At 39.0% G+C, this 14,192-nt stretch overlaps 1 protein-coding gene across 5 annotated transcripts in view; it reads left to right on the forward strand.

The window, feature by feature from the left end:
* The window catches only part of SRPK2 (SRSF protein kinase 2), a 278,675-nt gene that overhangs the window by 241,008 nt on the left and 23,475 nt on the right, over window positions 1-14,192 (forward strand). For 3 of the 5 annotated variants that reach the window (XM_072653122.1, XM_072653123.1, XM_072653125.1), the window contains exons 14-16: window positions 3,373-3,442; window positions 4,125-4,217; window positions 4,672-4,764. In XM_072653122.1, coding sequence (XP_072509223.1) covers window positions 3,373-3,442; window positions 4,125-4,217; window positions 4,672-4,764 — 256 coding nt within the window. The remainder of the gene's footprint in view (window positions 1-3,372; window positions 3,443-4,124; window positions 4,218-4,671; window positions 4,765-14,192) is intronic. The other 2 variants (XM_072653124.1, XM_072653126.1) reach the window with 1 other exon arrangement.

The raw sequence follows: 14,192 nt of genomic DNA on the forward strand, positions 1-14,192 counted from the left end.
TGTTGAGACCAAATAAGCTTTAATATCATTGGAAAAAGAGTCTGTAAAGTGAGGGAGCCATTCAGTGTATTTCTTGGGGGGAGCCATATGAATTGAGGTCATCCACACTCATGTGAATAGCTGTTAGCTATGGAGACTGTACACTCATATCAGGCTAGCCATGGAAACAACAGAGGGTTAGAACCCTGCCATCATGATCCAAAGGATGTGAGGCTCTATAGAAAGTTCCAGCCTTATAGGATCCGAATAAAAAAGTCACAGAGAATCAGGGGACCTGAGAAGCTATCCAGTCAAAGACACAACTCAGTGAATATCCCCACTGCACCTCCCTTCTCATGTTGTCCATGCTCCAGTCCTTTCTCAAAGACCTCCATTGAGTGGGAAGCCACTCCCTCCTAAGGCAGCCCCTTCCACTTAAGGGGAGCTCTCATTCTTGGGCAGTTTTCCTTCCTCCATGCCAAGGATAGCCATCTTTCTTAAAAACAAACAGAACACTGAATTAGAGTCCTGCAGTAGTCTTTTCTAGAAAGTCATTGTCTTTAGCTCTTAGTTATTGTTTCTTTAGGAGCATCTATGAGCTAGAATACTGTTTAGAGACACTTAGTCTGTCTGTGACTAAGATGAACAAAGCCCAATCCACAGATACCTGGTGAGTCCCAAGGGCAGGTTTACAGAATGACCCAGTGGGACAGTGCTGAGAACAGGATGGTGTGAATGCTAGATTGTTTTCTTCAGTTAATTTTTGCATCTCCTTTTTCTTTTGCCCAATTGTTCCAGTTAGGTTTTGTGTCTCTTTATCCCTGTGTCCAATTTTCTTTTTAAATTCTTCCGTGAATTCCTTATTCATATTTTAAAAATCATTAGCCAATTTTTCTTTGACCTCTCTAATTTGGCTTTTAAAATCCTTCTTGAGCTCTTCCAAGAATGCTCTTTTGGCTTGAGACCAGTTCATATTCCCTTCTCAGGTTTCAGATGGGATTACAGTCTCAATGCTGATCTCTTTGGTATTCCTGTTTTGGTCCTTTTCCCCATAGTAAGCTTCTGTGGTCTTTTCAGGTTTGCTTGCTCATTGTGGTCATCCTTTTCCTGACTTTTTTGATTTCTGCTTCAGGGGCACAGGGGGCTCAGCTCCACGGTTCTTGTGCTTAGAACTTGAGGCTTTATGTGTTGTGGCCTCTGGTTCTTTCAGCTAGAAGCTAGAATGCTGTAGCTTACCTGATGCTGAGCTGACTGATGTGAGAAAGCAGAGGCCAGGTGAAGTCTCTCACAAGTTGTGGGGAGGGGTAGTCTGGCTGTAGGAGGTCTCCTCTCCTGACCTAGAGCACAGACAGGCTCAGTGGTTGGTGAACCTCGTCTGCACTAGTGTCTTCCCAATTCCCCTGGCTGTGCTAAGGCACACTTGGGATCCTGGTGTTGGTGCTTCCAGGCTCCACCTCCATGGTACTCAGGATCTCCCAGTTCCCTGAGCTGGGGCTGTCTGGGACAGCTCTAGCCCTGCACTGGTTCCCTTCAACCACAGCAAGAGGGACCCCTCTTTGCAATTTTCCTAGCCACTTTGGCTAAGAGACTATTTACCCCTTTGGGTGATCTCACTATTCTAGGATTTTTCCTGGGGAAATATTCTCTGGGTTTTTCAAGGTCAACAAGGGGAGGGGTAGAGCATTTACAGATCACTCCACCCTCTTGGCTCTGGGATGTTCAAGTAGGTAGGTGACTTACAAACATTTAATCTCTGGGCTGATAGTTTCAGGAGTGCTGCTGCTGTTACCTGGGGTTCTGCATTTCTCTCTCACCCTTTTCCACTGGATTCCTGTCCTGGGCTCATATGTTTGACAATCCACAGCGCTGCTGCTGCTTCAGACCGCCCAAGGGCTTCCTGCTTGGCTTTGCTATGGTGAGGTCTTCACTGGTACACCTGTGCACTGTGCACTCTTCCAGCCTCATGCAGCAGATCCTTCCCATTGAACTTCCAGGCTGTCCTCAGCTGGAAATCTGCCACACTCTGTCTCCTAGTGTATTTTGCCATTCTAAAATTTGTTCAGATTCTCCTTTTAGAGGCATGTGAAGGAGTTTGTCTTAGAGCTTAGGTGAGTATGAACTCTCACTCCGCCATCTTGGTTTCACCTTGTTTTCTTATTTCCAAGCTTAGCCCTATAGTAGATTTTGTGTTTTAGTCTCTCCTATGAAGCACAAGATACTTTAATAGAAAGTAAAGCTCACTCATTGCTATGGAAACAGGGAACTGCCCCTACTTAACCCATTCATTTCAAATGAATGTTCTTTTTTGACTTAAAAGGAAGCATTGTGTTTATAAATGCTTCACTGTTATGTTGCTGAAGAGCATTCCTGAATGGATGCTCGTAGACTCCCAGAGCACATTATTTGATATGCTAAAGGAAAGCAGTGTCCTGCACAGTTACACTTTTAGCCAGATGGGTCTGTTCTTTAAAGGTATCTTTTACCAGCACTAAGATGCTATTTGCTACTATTTAGAGTCATATGGGTCATCTGGCCCCTTCTTCACCAGTCAACCATATTCCCTTAGAGAGGCCAGGATTATGCTTGTGGCAAGATGCTGCTTATCAAGAAGTTACCAAGATTGTGCTTTGTTATTGCCTATTAGCCTTTGAGCCTTCATGATACCATGAGAGCTACCTTACAACAAAATAAAAGCCTATGAACCATTATGTAAAAATATTTGCATTTATGAAAAGTTAACATTAGTCAGTTCCTTATTTTAGGCTCCTAACCCTCTCCCCCATCTCTGCATGTTTCATTGTACCCCTAGAGCTGGCTTTTGGGCAGGGGTCTTTTTATGGCATAAGAAATGAAAATGCTCAGTAACTGACAAACTGATGCTGGTGACAGTGGTAAACTTCTGTCTTTAAGGAAAGAAATAGTTGTTATATCCTTAACCACCTTTCACTACTAAAATATGGTCAGTTCAAAGTGTGGGAAGGGGGGAAAACATCTAGGGATAAAGGCTTAATTATTTGGTGCTTTAATAATGGAAATAAGCATTTGTTTTATTGTTTTCAGTAAGTTCATTCACACTGAAACTGTAGATCTTGGGTAGCCTCTATGGGAAAAGTAAAGAAAACCAGGATCTACTACCTTCTGTCTAGTGTGGGTGTGTCACATTAACCATCCTATAGTGATAATGTTCACCACATTCCTCCTTCACTAAGAAGCAATGGCATTTTAAAAACACTTAGGGCTTTTTGGCTGAGGGGGGAAATCTAATGCTAACTCTATATGAAACTACTTGGTTTGATTCATACCTTGATAAAATATACTGCTCTTTCTGTGTAAGGACGAGTTTGATCATTCATTGTTACATCTTTTTGAAATATGTCATCTGTTGTTTTCTAGGCGTTTGAGCTTGCAACTGGAGATTATTTGTTTGAACCACATTCGGGTGAAGACTATTCCAGAGATGAAGGTAAGCTTCTCTTGTTCATGAAGACTTAAGCTCAGCACAGCTCTCTGTCTCAGCAATATAATTCCTAGAGAGTGACTTTGTCCACAAACAAGCTATGCCTTGGTTTCCAAACATAAATTGAGAATTTTTCCTTTTGGTTTTAAGCCACATCAGTAGCAGTAGATGAGCAGGCCCCATCCAGCAGTCACAGGCAGCTTACTTAAGAGCAGACTGAAGAACTAAGCTCTTCTCCCTGTAAGACTTGCATATGAGTGAAATTTGACTGAAAAATAATGGATTGTATTAGCTCTGAAGCCCCACACATTTGAGCTTTGCTTTATTCCTCTTAATTTGTATTGATGTGGTAATATAGAGCTACTGATTTCTGTGTACTCTTTAAACTAGCTGATAACTGTTTACAAACAAGTAATTCATGTTTGAATTTCATTGGTAAAACTGTCCATTTCCATGCTTATTTGCCTGCGATGCCTGTGGCATTAGTAACCTGGGCATCATTTACTGTTAATGCTACTAATGATACCAGACCTCTGCCAGTTCTGGAAACTACTGCATGGATTTGCTGCACACATTGTTGATTTGACTCTGTTTCAAATTTTTTACTAATTCTGTTTTCTTATTTTTATCCCATCTCTCCCTCTGACCCATCCCCCTTCCCCGTATCCCTTTTTTCTCTCCTTCATAGACCATATAGCACACATCATAGAGCTTCTAGGCAGTATCCCAAGGCATTTTGCTTTGTCTGGAAAATATTCTCGGGAATTCTTCAATCGCAGAGGTAGTACCTCTTCTTTTTGAAAGGTGCCACAATGCAGACAGAAATGGAATGGAAACTGCTGGTTGTAACCTACCTATACTACTAAAAAAAGGGGGGGGGGCACATTTTCCCAGATTGAAAAATCAATCCAAGCAGAATTTATATTCTGATCAGACAGGTGATATGAAGGACTGCAGTTGGAAATGCCATTGCTGTCATTTTTTGTAAAAATTTATTTTATTCTCAGCAAAATCTAGCACTTATATTATTCTACAGTGCTACTTCCTTTTGCTTCTTCTCAACCCTGCCTTCTAAATTTGACAGACACTGGGGATGACTTTAACTCCTCTGGTAACTGGTGCATTTCACAATCAATCTGTTTCTGTCTGTACCCGGCCAGTGTTAGTGTGTGCATGCAAAGTACTGATTACACTGTTGTATGTTTCTGTTTTGCTGGCAATGTTCTCCAATGCAGATCACATAGCATTGATCATTGAACTGCTGGGGAAAATCCCTCGAAAATACGCTATGTTGGGGAAATATTCCAAGGAGTTTTTCACCAAAAAAGGTAAAGGTATTTATGCAATGCTAATTTTCAGCATCATTCCCTACCAAAAGAAGAAACTATACATAAGTCTTTGGAGAATAGAACTCTGGAAATTTGTGGTAATGAACTTATAGGCCAGAAATAAAAACAGTTTTTATGGTTTGAAGATTTGGTAAGGAAATAGTATTTCTGTAGTAACTTCCCATCCTACCTCCACATCAGCTATTTATGAACAAGCCAGAGAGTGTGTTGGAGTGACAGCTGTGTTTTGGGAAAAATTGAGCAAAATTCTTTTTGTGTTTAATCTTGAATAAAAAGAGATGATATGATGTTTAGAAACCAGACATTTTAAGTCATGGGCAATGAACAAAAGGACAAGGACTCATCAATTTGGCAAATTTAGTTAATAACATTGGAATGAAATGCTGATGAGAATGAAGAGGAACAGATTCACACATTCCATGCTGGTGTAATTGTAAATCTCTTGGGCAAGCAGTCTAGTAATTCACAATAAAAATTACAGAAGTAAATATAACTTCTTATGTTTCAAGTAATTTCATTATTGAGATTATGCCTTGAAAATGTTCTTACAAAGAAAAAGTGCTTTCTTTTTGATGATTTTTATAACAGCATTATGTGCAATCACAAAAGAAAACTGGAAGCAACTTAAATGTCTTGCAATAGAGGAATAGTCAAATAAATTGGAAAACATTAATTAATGCTCTACTATAATGCAATACAGATAAACAAATATAGAGACATTTGGAAAGACCTTAAGAAATAATAATAATAATGAAAAAAGCAGAGTCAGAGAAAGAGTGTACATTAACTTTGACCATATAAAAGAGAAAGTGAATGGGAATGAATCCACAAATAAAGAATCCTGAGAGAGATGTGTAGAAGAAAGAATGGAAAATGTGTGGCATTTTATATTGAAATTAAGTAAAAATATTTGTAAGAAAAAAAGGCATACACAGGAAGAAAGAACTCATCCTCCTACTCTGTAACACATGGGAGAGATATGACTCCACCTGTAGTACCTTGCTTCTGGTAATTGTGGGCAAAAAGGAAAGAACCCCTTTCCTGGTGATTCATATTTACTGGAAACCCTGAAACTCTGAGCCAGTGACAACAGAGGGTCTGTCGCGGTGGAACCTCAAGAGCAAAGTATGTCTTCTGGATCTGTGACATTCTCTGCCATCTGGAGATGAAGAATCAACCAGTTCTTCTCCAGATTTTGGAGAGAAAGATACTGAGACCACCTTTCATCATCTTAGGACCTTCGATTCTGTGAGACCCACTTAGTTATATCTGAAAAGGAATGTAGTATAGAAGAAAGAGTGCTGGAATCAATGTCAGCAGAAACCTGGGTTCAGCTGTCACTGTGTGATTATGGCAAGTGACAGCCTCTTGAGATTCACTTTCCTCATCTCAAAAATAAGGTTAATACTGTTGTACCTGTAATACCTCCTGCACAGTCCTGTTGTGAGAGTCAAATGAGATAATGTATGTAAAGCACTTTGCCACACCTTAAAAGTGCTTTATAAATATCAACTGTGGTAGTGGTGGTGGTGGTGGTGATGGTGGTGATGATGACAGTGTTGATCTCATTCTCATCTTTTTGTTGGAACTTAGATAGAAATACACCTTCCTCCTACCATTCTTTTATAATTAGTACTAGGCGTACTATTACATAGGTGGATAAAATAACTACACTTTGTAACTTAATAAAAGGATTGGATATATGTTTAGTGGCAGAATTTTGGGGATTACTCCCATGGCAAGCAGAATGAGAGACATGATATATCCTTGACCTTTTTATACATGGTTTTGACTTTTTCTGCTAGATTTTTTGTGTTTGAGAAGTTTTCAATTCCATATACTTTTGAGATAGAATATTTGGTATGCTGGAATTTAGTAAAATATTCTTTAATTTTTATTATTTAATAGTATGTTTGGTTGATGGAAACAGTTTGAACTGTGATAATACTAAAAGTCTATTATATTTCATTTGTTGAATCCTCTAGGATAGTTTGAGGGTCTATATTTGTCTTTTTATTCAAGATAGTGAGCTTTGGGTCTGCAATTCTGGCCATCTAATCATGTCATAAGTATTTTTTTTTTTTTTTGGTCCTACATTATTAGACCTGGAAGAATACGCTGCAGTTCCCATTTGTTTATACACTATGCTTTGATCATTAAGGTCAGATTCTTTACTTGACTTATAATGTCGTATCCCCCATGTCTTTATACTTAGCATTTCAGTGCTAATAATAATAAATAAGTATCCAACTTCTTGAAATATCTTAGTCTCTCCATGCATCATCTCCCTTCTACTTCCATAACTTCTTTATTTTTCCTCCATTGCATACTCTTGATCTTTCCACTTAACCTTGTATTTTCTATGTATCACCCACAATTGTTCTAGCTACATCATCCAGAACAATGAACTTTCTCTGCTCATAACCTATCCATTCATCTTTACCTCTGCCTTACTCTTACTAAATCTATTTCTTATTTTCTGTGCTGGCTTTAGTTTCTCTGTGCCCTTCCTGTTCTCCTAGTCTATTACTCCTTCCCTAGACTCACTTTTCTGCCTTTATTTACATAATAATCCTCTGATCAGTTCTGCTATATACACTTTCTTCTGACTTTGATTCCCTTGTCTTTAATGGATCATTTCACTATTCTTTCATGAATAATACCTTTGTAAAGCCCAGCCTTGGTTTGTCCCCACCATGTGCCTTCTCTGTCCCTGCTTATAAGGACCTGAACGCTGTTTGAAAAAAGTCACAGGCATACTGACTGGACCTCGTTGCAGCTGTTTGCATACCTGCACAGCAAGCAATATTCTTCCTTTATTAAAGCTGTACTATTTTCTCCTGAAATCTAACCCTTCTTGTTTCTTTCTCAGCAGAAAACCTTGTCTCCTACTTTGCTGAGGAAATCATGGTAATATATTGTGAGCTCTTTATCCTCCCTTCCAGTTCTAAAAATCATTCATTATCTCCTATCCTCCATCATTGTTCTAGCTTGTGAAGAAAAAGTAGTCAAGTATCAAGGTCAACCTCTGCCATTCTGCTTTGGGAGCTTTCCTCTCCATTTACTCCTGTATTCAGTCTTTCCTATCTGCTTTCTCCTCCTCTGCTGTGCAAACAGCTTTGGTGCCACCTACTTCTTGAAGCCTTCTGTGGGTGTCTTAATTAGTACTCTCTTCCTCAATTCTGTTTTACATCATGTGTGTTGGGCATGATTTACTCTCACAGAATGTAAGCTCTTGGATGTCTGGGACTATTTCCCATTTTGTTTTGTGTTGCCAGTGTTTAACACAGTACCTTGCACACACACTTAATTGTATTGAATTGACTGGACCATAGGTATGTTCACTGCTGTGTTTTCTTGGTCTCCTTCCCTCCCTCCCTCCCTCCTTCCTTTCCTCCCTCCTTCTCTCTCCTTCTTCCCCCCCACTGTAAGTGTGGTTCTCAAAAGTGACTTGCAAAACACATTTGACTTTCACAAATTGTATCCTACTTTTTCCTCATTAGTTTACATGATTATTTCATAGGATCATAGGATTTTAGAGTTGAAGGAACCTTAAAGGCCCAGATTCCCTGCTTCTTCTCCCATCTCAAATTTTGTTTTTGTTTTTTTTTAATGTATTTATTTAACTTTTAACATTCAATTTCACAAAATTTTGGGTTCCAAATTTTCTCCCCATTTGTCCCTTCCCCCCACCCCAAAACACCGAGCATTCTAATTGCCCCTATCACCAATCTTCCCTCTCTTCTATCATCCCTCCCTTCCCTTGTCCCTATCTTCTCTTTTGTCCTGTAGGGCCAGATAACTTTCTATACCCCGTTGCCTGTATTTCTTATATCCTAGTAGCAAGAACAGTACTCGACAGTTGTTCCTAAAACTTTGAGTTCCAACTTCTCTTCATCCCTCCCTCCCCACCCATTCCCTTTGGGAAGGCAAGCAATTCAATGTAGGCCATATCTGTGTAGTTTTGCAAATGACTTCCATGATAGTCGTGTTGTGTAAGACTTAACTATATTTCCCTCCATCCTATCCTGCCCCCCATTGCTACTATTCTCTCTTTTGATCCTATCCCTCCCCAAGTGTTGACTTCAAATTGCTCCCTCCTCCCATTGCCCTCCCTTCCATCCTCCCCCCCACCCTGCTTATCCCCTTCTCCCCCACTTTCCTGTATTGTAAGATACGTTTTCATACCAAAATGAGTGTGCATTTTATTCCTTCCTTAAGTCAAATGTGATGAGAGTAAGCTTCATGTTTTTTCTCTCACCTCCCCCCTTTTTCCCTCCACGGAAAAGTCTTTTACTTACCTCTTTTATGAGATAATTTGCCCCATTCCATTTCTCCCTTTCTTCTCCCAATATATTTCTCTCTCACCCCTTAATTTCATTTTTTAAAGATATGATCCCATCCTATTCAGTTCACTCTGTGCTCTTTGTCTCTGTGTGTGCGTGTGCGTGTGCATGTGCGCATGTGTGTGTGTGTGTGTGTGTGTGTGTGTGTGTGTGTGTGTGTGTGTAATCCCACCAACTACCCAGAACTGAAAAGTTTCAAGTTACAAATATTGTCTTTCCGTGTAGGAATGTAAACAGTTCAACTTTAGTAAGTCCCTTATGACTTCTCTTTGCTGTTTACCTTTTCATGCTTCTCTTCATTCTTGTGTTTGAAGGTCAGGTTTTCTTTTCAGCTCTGGTCTTTTCATCAAGAATGCTTGAAAGTCCTCTATTTCATTGAAATACCATTTTTCCCCCTGAAGTATTATAGTCAGTTTTTCTGGGTAGGTGATTCTTGGTTTTAGTCCTAGTTCCTTTGACTTCTGGAATATCATATTCCACTCCCTTCGATCCCTTAATGTAGAAGCTGCTAGATCTTGTGTTATCCTGATTGTATTCCCACAATACTTGAATTTTTTCTTTCTGGCTGCTTGCAATATTTTCTCCTTGACCTGGGAACTCTGGAATTTGGCCACAATGTTCCTAGGAGTTTCTCTTTTTGGATCTCTTTCAGGTGGTGATCAGTGGATTGCTTGAATACTTATTTTGCCCTCTGGTTCTAGAATCTCAGGGCAGTTTTCCTTGATAATTTCATGGAAGATGATGTCTAGGCTCTTTTTTTGATCATGGCTTTCAGGCAGTCCCATAATTTTTAAATTGTCTTTCCTGGATCTATTTTCCAGGTCAGTTGTTTTTCCAGTGAGATATTTCACATTATCTTCCATTTTTTCATTCTTTTGGTTTTGTTTTGTGATTTCTTGGTTTCTCATAAAGTCATTAGCCTCCAACTGTTCCATTCTAATTTTGAAAGAACTATTTTCTTCAGTGAGCTTTTGAACCTCCTTTTCCATTTGGCTAATTCTGCTTTTGAAAGCATTCTTCTCCTCATTGGCTTTTTGACCCTCTTTTGCCAATTGAGTTAGCCTATTTTTCAAGGTGTTATTTTCTTCAGCATTTTTTTGGGTCTCCTTTAGCAAGGTGTTGACCTGCTTTTCATGCTTTTCTTGCATCTCTCTCATTTCTCTTCCCAGTTTTTCCTCTACCTCTCTAACTTGATTTTCAAAATCCTTTTTGAGCTCTTCCATGGCCTGAGCCCATGGAATATTTCTTTTGGTTGTGTGGGATACAGAAGCCTTGACTTTTGTGTCTTTCCCTGATGGAAAGCATTGTTCTTCCTCATTGGAAAGGAAGGGAGGAGATAGATATCTGTTCACCAAGAAAGTAACCTTCTATGGTCTTATTTTTTTTCCCTTTTCTGGGCATTTTCCCAGCCACTTGGGGCTTAGTTCCCTCAGGGGATTTACATGGAGACCTTCAACAATGAATCCAGGCTCCTGCCTGCTTGGGGAGCCCCTGTCTGCTGCTGCCTCCCGAGGGGGCCCGAGCCATGGAGACACCCCGCTCCCCTCCTGGTGAGGCAAAAAGACTCTCTCACTCACCCCGGCGCCTGTGGGTGGAGGGACCTGCACGGCCACTGGAGATTCTGTTCCTGAAGCCTGTTCAGATCAGCTCCTCTTGGTGCCACGCAGCCAAGACAGGGCTGTGCTCTGCTCTAGGTCCGGTGCACGATGGACGTTTGGTGTCTGTGTTCAGGGCTCTCTGGAACAGAAATCTCCTCCACTCCATTGTTCTGTGGCTTTTGCTGCTCCAGAATTTGTTGGAAGTTCTTCTTTACAGATATTTTATGGGCTGTGGGTTCAGAGCTAGCATATATTTGTCTTTCTACTCTGCCATCTTGGCTCCCATCTCAAACTTAAAGATGTAGAAGTAGAGACCTGGAAAAGTGAATAAGTAGCCCAATACCACATAAGTAATAAGTAACAGAGCTCAGATTTGAACTCTTGGACTTCAAATTCAGTGGAATTTCTGATATGTCATGTTGCTTCTCATTCCCAGATATTTTTACTTTAATTTTAAAATTTCTGATTAGTCTTTATTTGGCAGTTGGAAAGCAGCATGACCTACTGTCCATAGTACTGGATCTAGAGTTAAGAAACGTACGAGTTTGAATCCCACTCTGGGACACTAGGCCAAGCCACTTAATATCTCTAAGCTTCAAGTTTGTTCATCTGTAGAATGGAGAGAATTATGGCACCTTCCTCTCAGAATTATTATGAAGACCAAATGAAATAATGTGTGTAAAACATTTTGTGAACCTTAAATTGTTATGTAGATGTTATTAATAACAATAACAATGATGGTTTCCAGCTTCATGTTTTCTACCCAGTACTGACTTACTGGGTATTAACCCAGGTATCTGTAAAGAAACATTTAAAATTCACTAAGAGAGCAATAGAATATAAGCTTCTTAAAGTCAGGAACTTTTTTACTTCTGTAGCTGTGTGATTGCAATCAAAATAGGATCTTTTGCCTTTTTTATTTTAGTATAATCAAGTGCCTCTGATTGAATCTTGCCGTTATCAATCAGGAGCCTTTACAAGGAGTAAAGTACAGAAATATGAGTTTCTTTAACTAGAAAGAGTGTATGTATTTGTATTGTTAATTATTTTAATGTGATTAAAGATCTTTCCCACCTGTTGATGGGCCTGGCCTGCCCATTGTGGGAAGCCCGATTAGGGCAGTTGTTTTGTAGGAGAGTCTCAAGTACCTTTTGTTTTTTTCTACTGAAGCACTGGGTCAAAGGGTTGTGATGCCCTCTGGCTTTAAAAAAGGTATAAATATTGAGGTTTTACTTTAGGGTTTAGTTTTTGCAAGAAGGTTTGAGTGCCAGACAAGGACTCTGGGAAGTGGCTAAGGAACCTCCTGCTTTGAGAACCCAGGTGTTTTGCTTCCCTCTCTGGTAACTATGCTCAGACAGTTGAAGTCCAACTATCTGTTGGATTCGGGCAGAGGAAGCCATATCTGTTGATCTTTAATTTCTCTGTAGTTTCTTTGAAGTTCAGGGTGCTGACTCCCCTGAATTAGGTGGATGATATGTGTGCTTGGTTAAAGGAATGATACATGTGCTTGATTAAAGTGAATGTTAGCCCCTCAAAAGTTGCCTTTCCTTTTATGAATGCAGATCTAAGAACCTGTGATAGCAGGGCCCCCCATGAATGTTAGGGTGCTTACTGGTACAAGTTGCGTCCCTGAAATAAAATAGATGCTTAATAAATGATTGATGGAACTTTTTAGAAAATGGGAAGCAGTGTGTTACAGTGGGAAGAACCCTGCATTTAAAATCAGTGGATCTGAGTTCTTAGGCAAGTCATCTTTCTGGGCCTCAATTTCCTCACTTATGATGTAAGGGGCTGGATTAGATAACCTTGAAAGTTTCTTCTAAGTTTAAATTCATGATCCTGTGGATATCATCACATAATAATTTTGTGAATAAAACTTTGGTAATGTAGATAATTTTTCTTTTTAGTCAGGGTTTTGTCTACATGGATTTTTCCAAAAAAGAGTATCTATGGCAATCCAGAGACATGTGAGTTTTAACGTCTCTTGTTGTAGATGGGTATCAGAAGGAATTCTTGCCACTACTCTTTGAATAAATTTGTAGAATACAGTAAAAATGTTTTGTTTTCAGGACTATAACATGAAGATTTGTTCTATATTAGCCATAGCTCTTTTTCACGTTTTATGAGGATGTTCACTTAGCTGATTCTGTTTTGAAAACTTTGGAAATCTGTGAATTCTAGGTGATTGGTTTTCTTGGACTACAAAAGTGAATGAAAGTATTAACACAAATTATGACTTCTTTCTCTAGGGCATTATTAGAAATGTAGGGAAGGAATAGATGAAGAAACAGAATCTTACCATTCTTTGAGTATAGGTTAATAGTACCTAAACTTTGATGTATAGACCATTTAAGACAAAAGACAAGGTAAAAGATAACCTAGTCATCTAACTGCTTTCAAATACTTTTCTTTGCTAGAATAGCAAAATTCCCCTAACAGAACAGAAGCTACTTCTCAAAACAGTTATCCAAAAGAAATGTTCTCAATGAGTAGTGAAGTGAGGCAGCATGGGGTAATGGAACCCAGGAAAAATGGGTTTGAATCCCTGTCAGACACTCAACCAACTGTGTGACACTAGACAAGTCATTTAACCTCCCTGCCCCTCAATTTCGTCATTTGTAAGATAAAGGGATTAGATTCAGTGAACTCGCAGGTCACTTTCAGGTTTAAACATATGATCCTGTGATGCGTATTTATTTAAACTAATAATTTTCATTATGAATTGCTTAATTTTATATGATACAAGTTTTATTAAATGTTACCAATTCTTGCTGGAACCTAAAGTATATAAATAGTCCCATTTTTATCATCATTACAAATTAAAGACTAATCCTCAACTCTGAAATCCTTCAGAAATAATACTCTTTAAAAAAGCTGATATTGAAGAAAGGAATGTACCAAAAATTATAGACTTTTGTTATATGGGAGAGAAAATGAGTCTGGCATTTCATTCACAATAAATAACAGACTAAATGTGCAGTAATGAATGCTTGAAAAAATCTATCCTGTCTCTGTTCTAATGACACATCTGTTTATCTTAATGATTCACCAGAAAAGAGATGAGAAATGATATTGTGATGTCAACCCCAGTTAGTTCCAACTTCGTTGAAACAGGACACTATTTTACACATATGATGAGTGGCAAATATAGTGGCCACTGCTGGTTGTAAGTAATAGAGAACAAATTTCACTGTGTTACTAACATTAGAAAGGGTTGTCTGTAAATCCAAAAGCAAAGGAAGATTGTTTCTTATGACAAAATCTGAAGATTTTGAAATGATAGGCATTTGAAAGTTATATTTTAGGGATGTCTCTCCTTGAAATGAGAATTTACATTTTACAATAACCATCTCAATACATTGTCTTTTTTCCCCCAGTGTTTCATTTATTCTAGATCTCCAAGCAAAGAAAGAACAAACATTAAAAAAGGCTGTTTTATCTGCTTAAACTGACATTTAAGATT

Source organism: Notamacropus eugenii, chromosome 3 (assembly GCF_028372415.1).
Source record: "Notamacropus eugenii isolate mMacEug1 chromosome 3, mMacEug1.pri_v2, whole genome shotgun sequence".
NCBI classification, from domain to species: Eukaryota; Metazoa; Chordata; class Mammalia; order Diprotodontia; family Macropodidae; genus Notamacropus; species Notamacropus eugenii.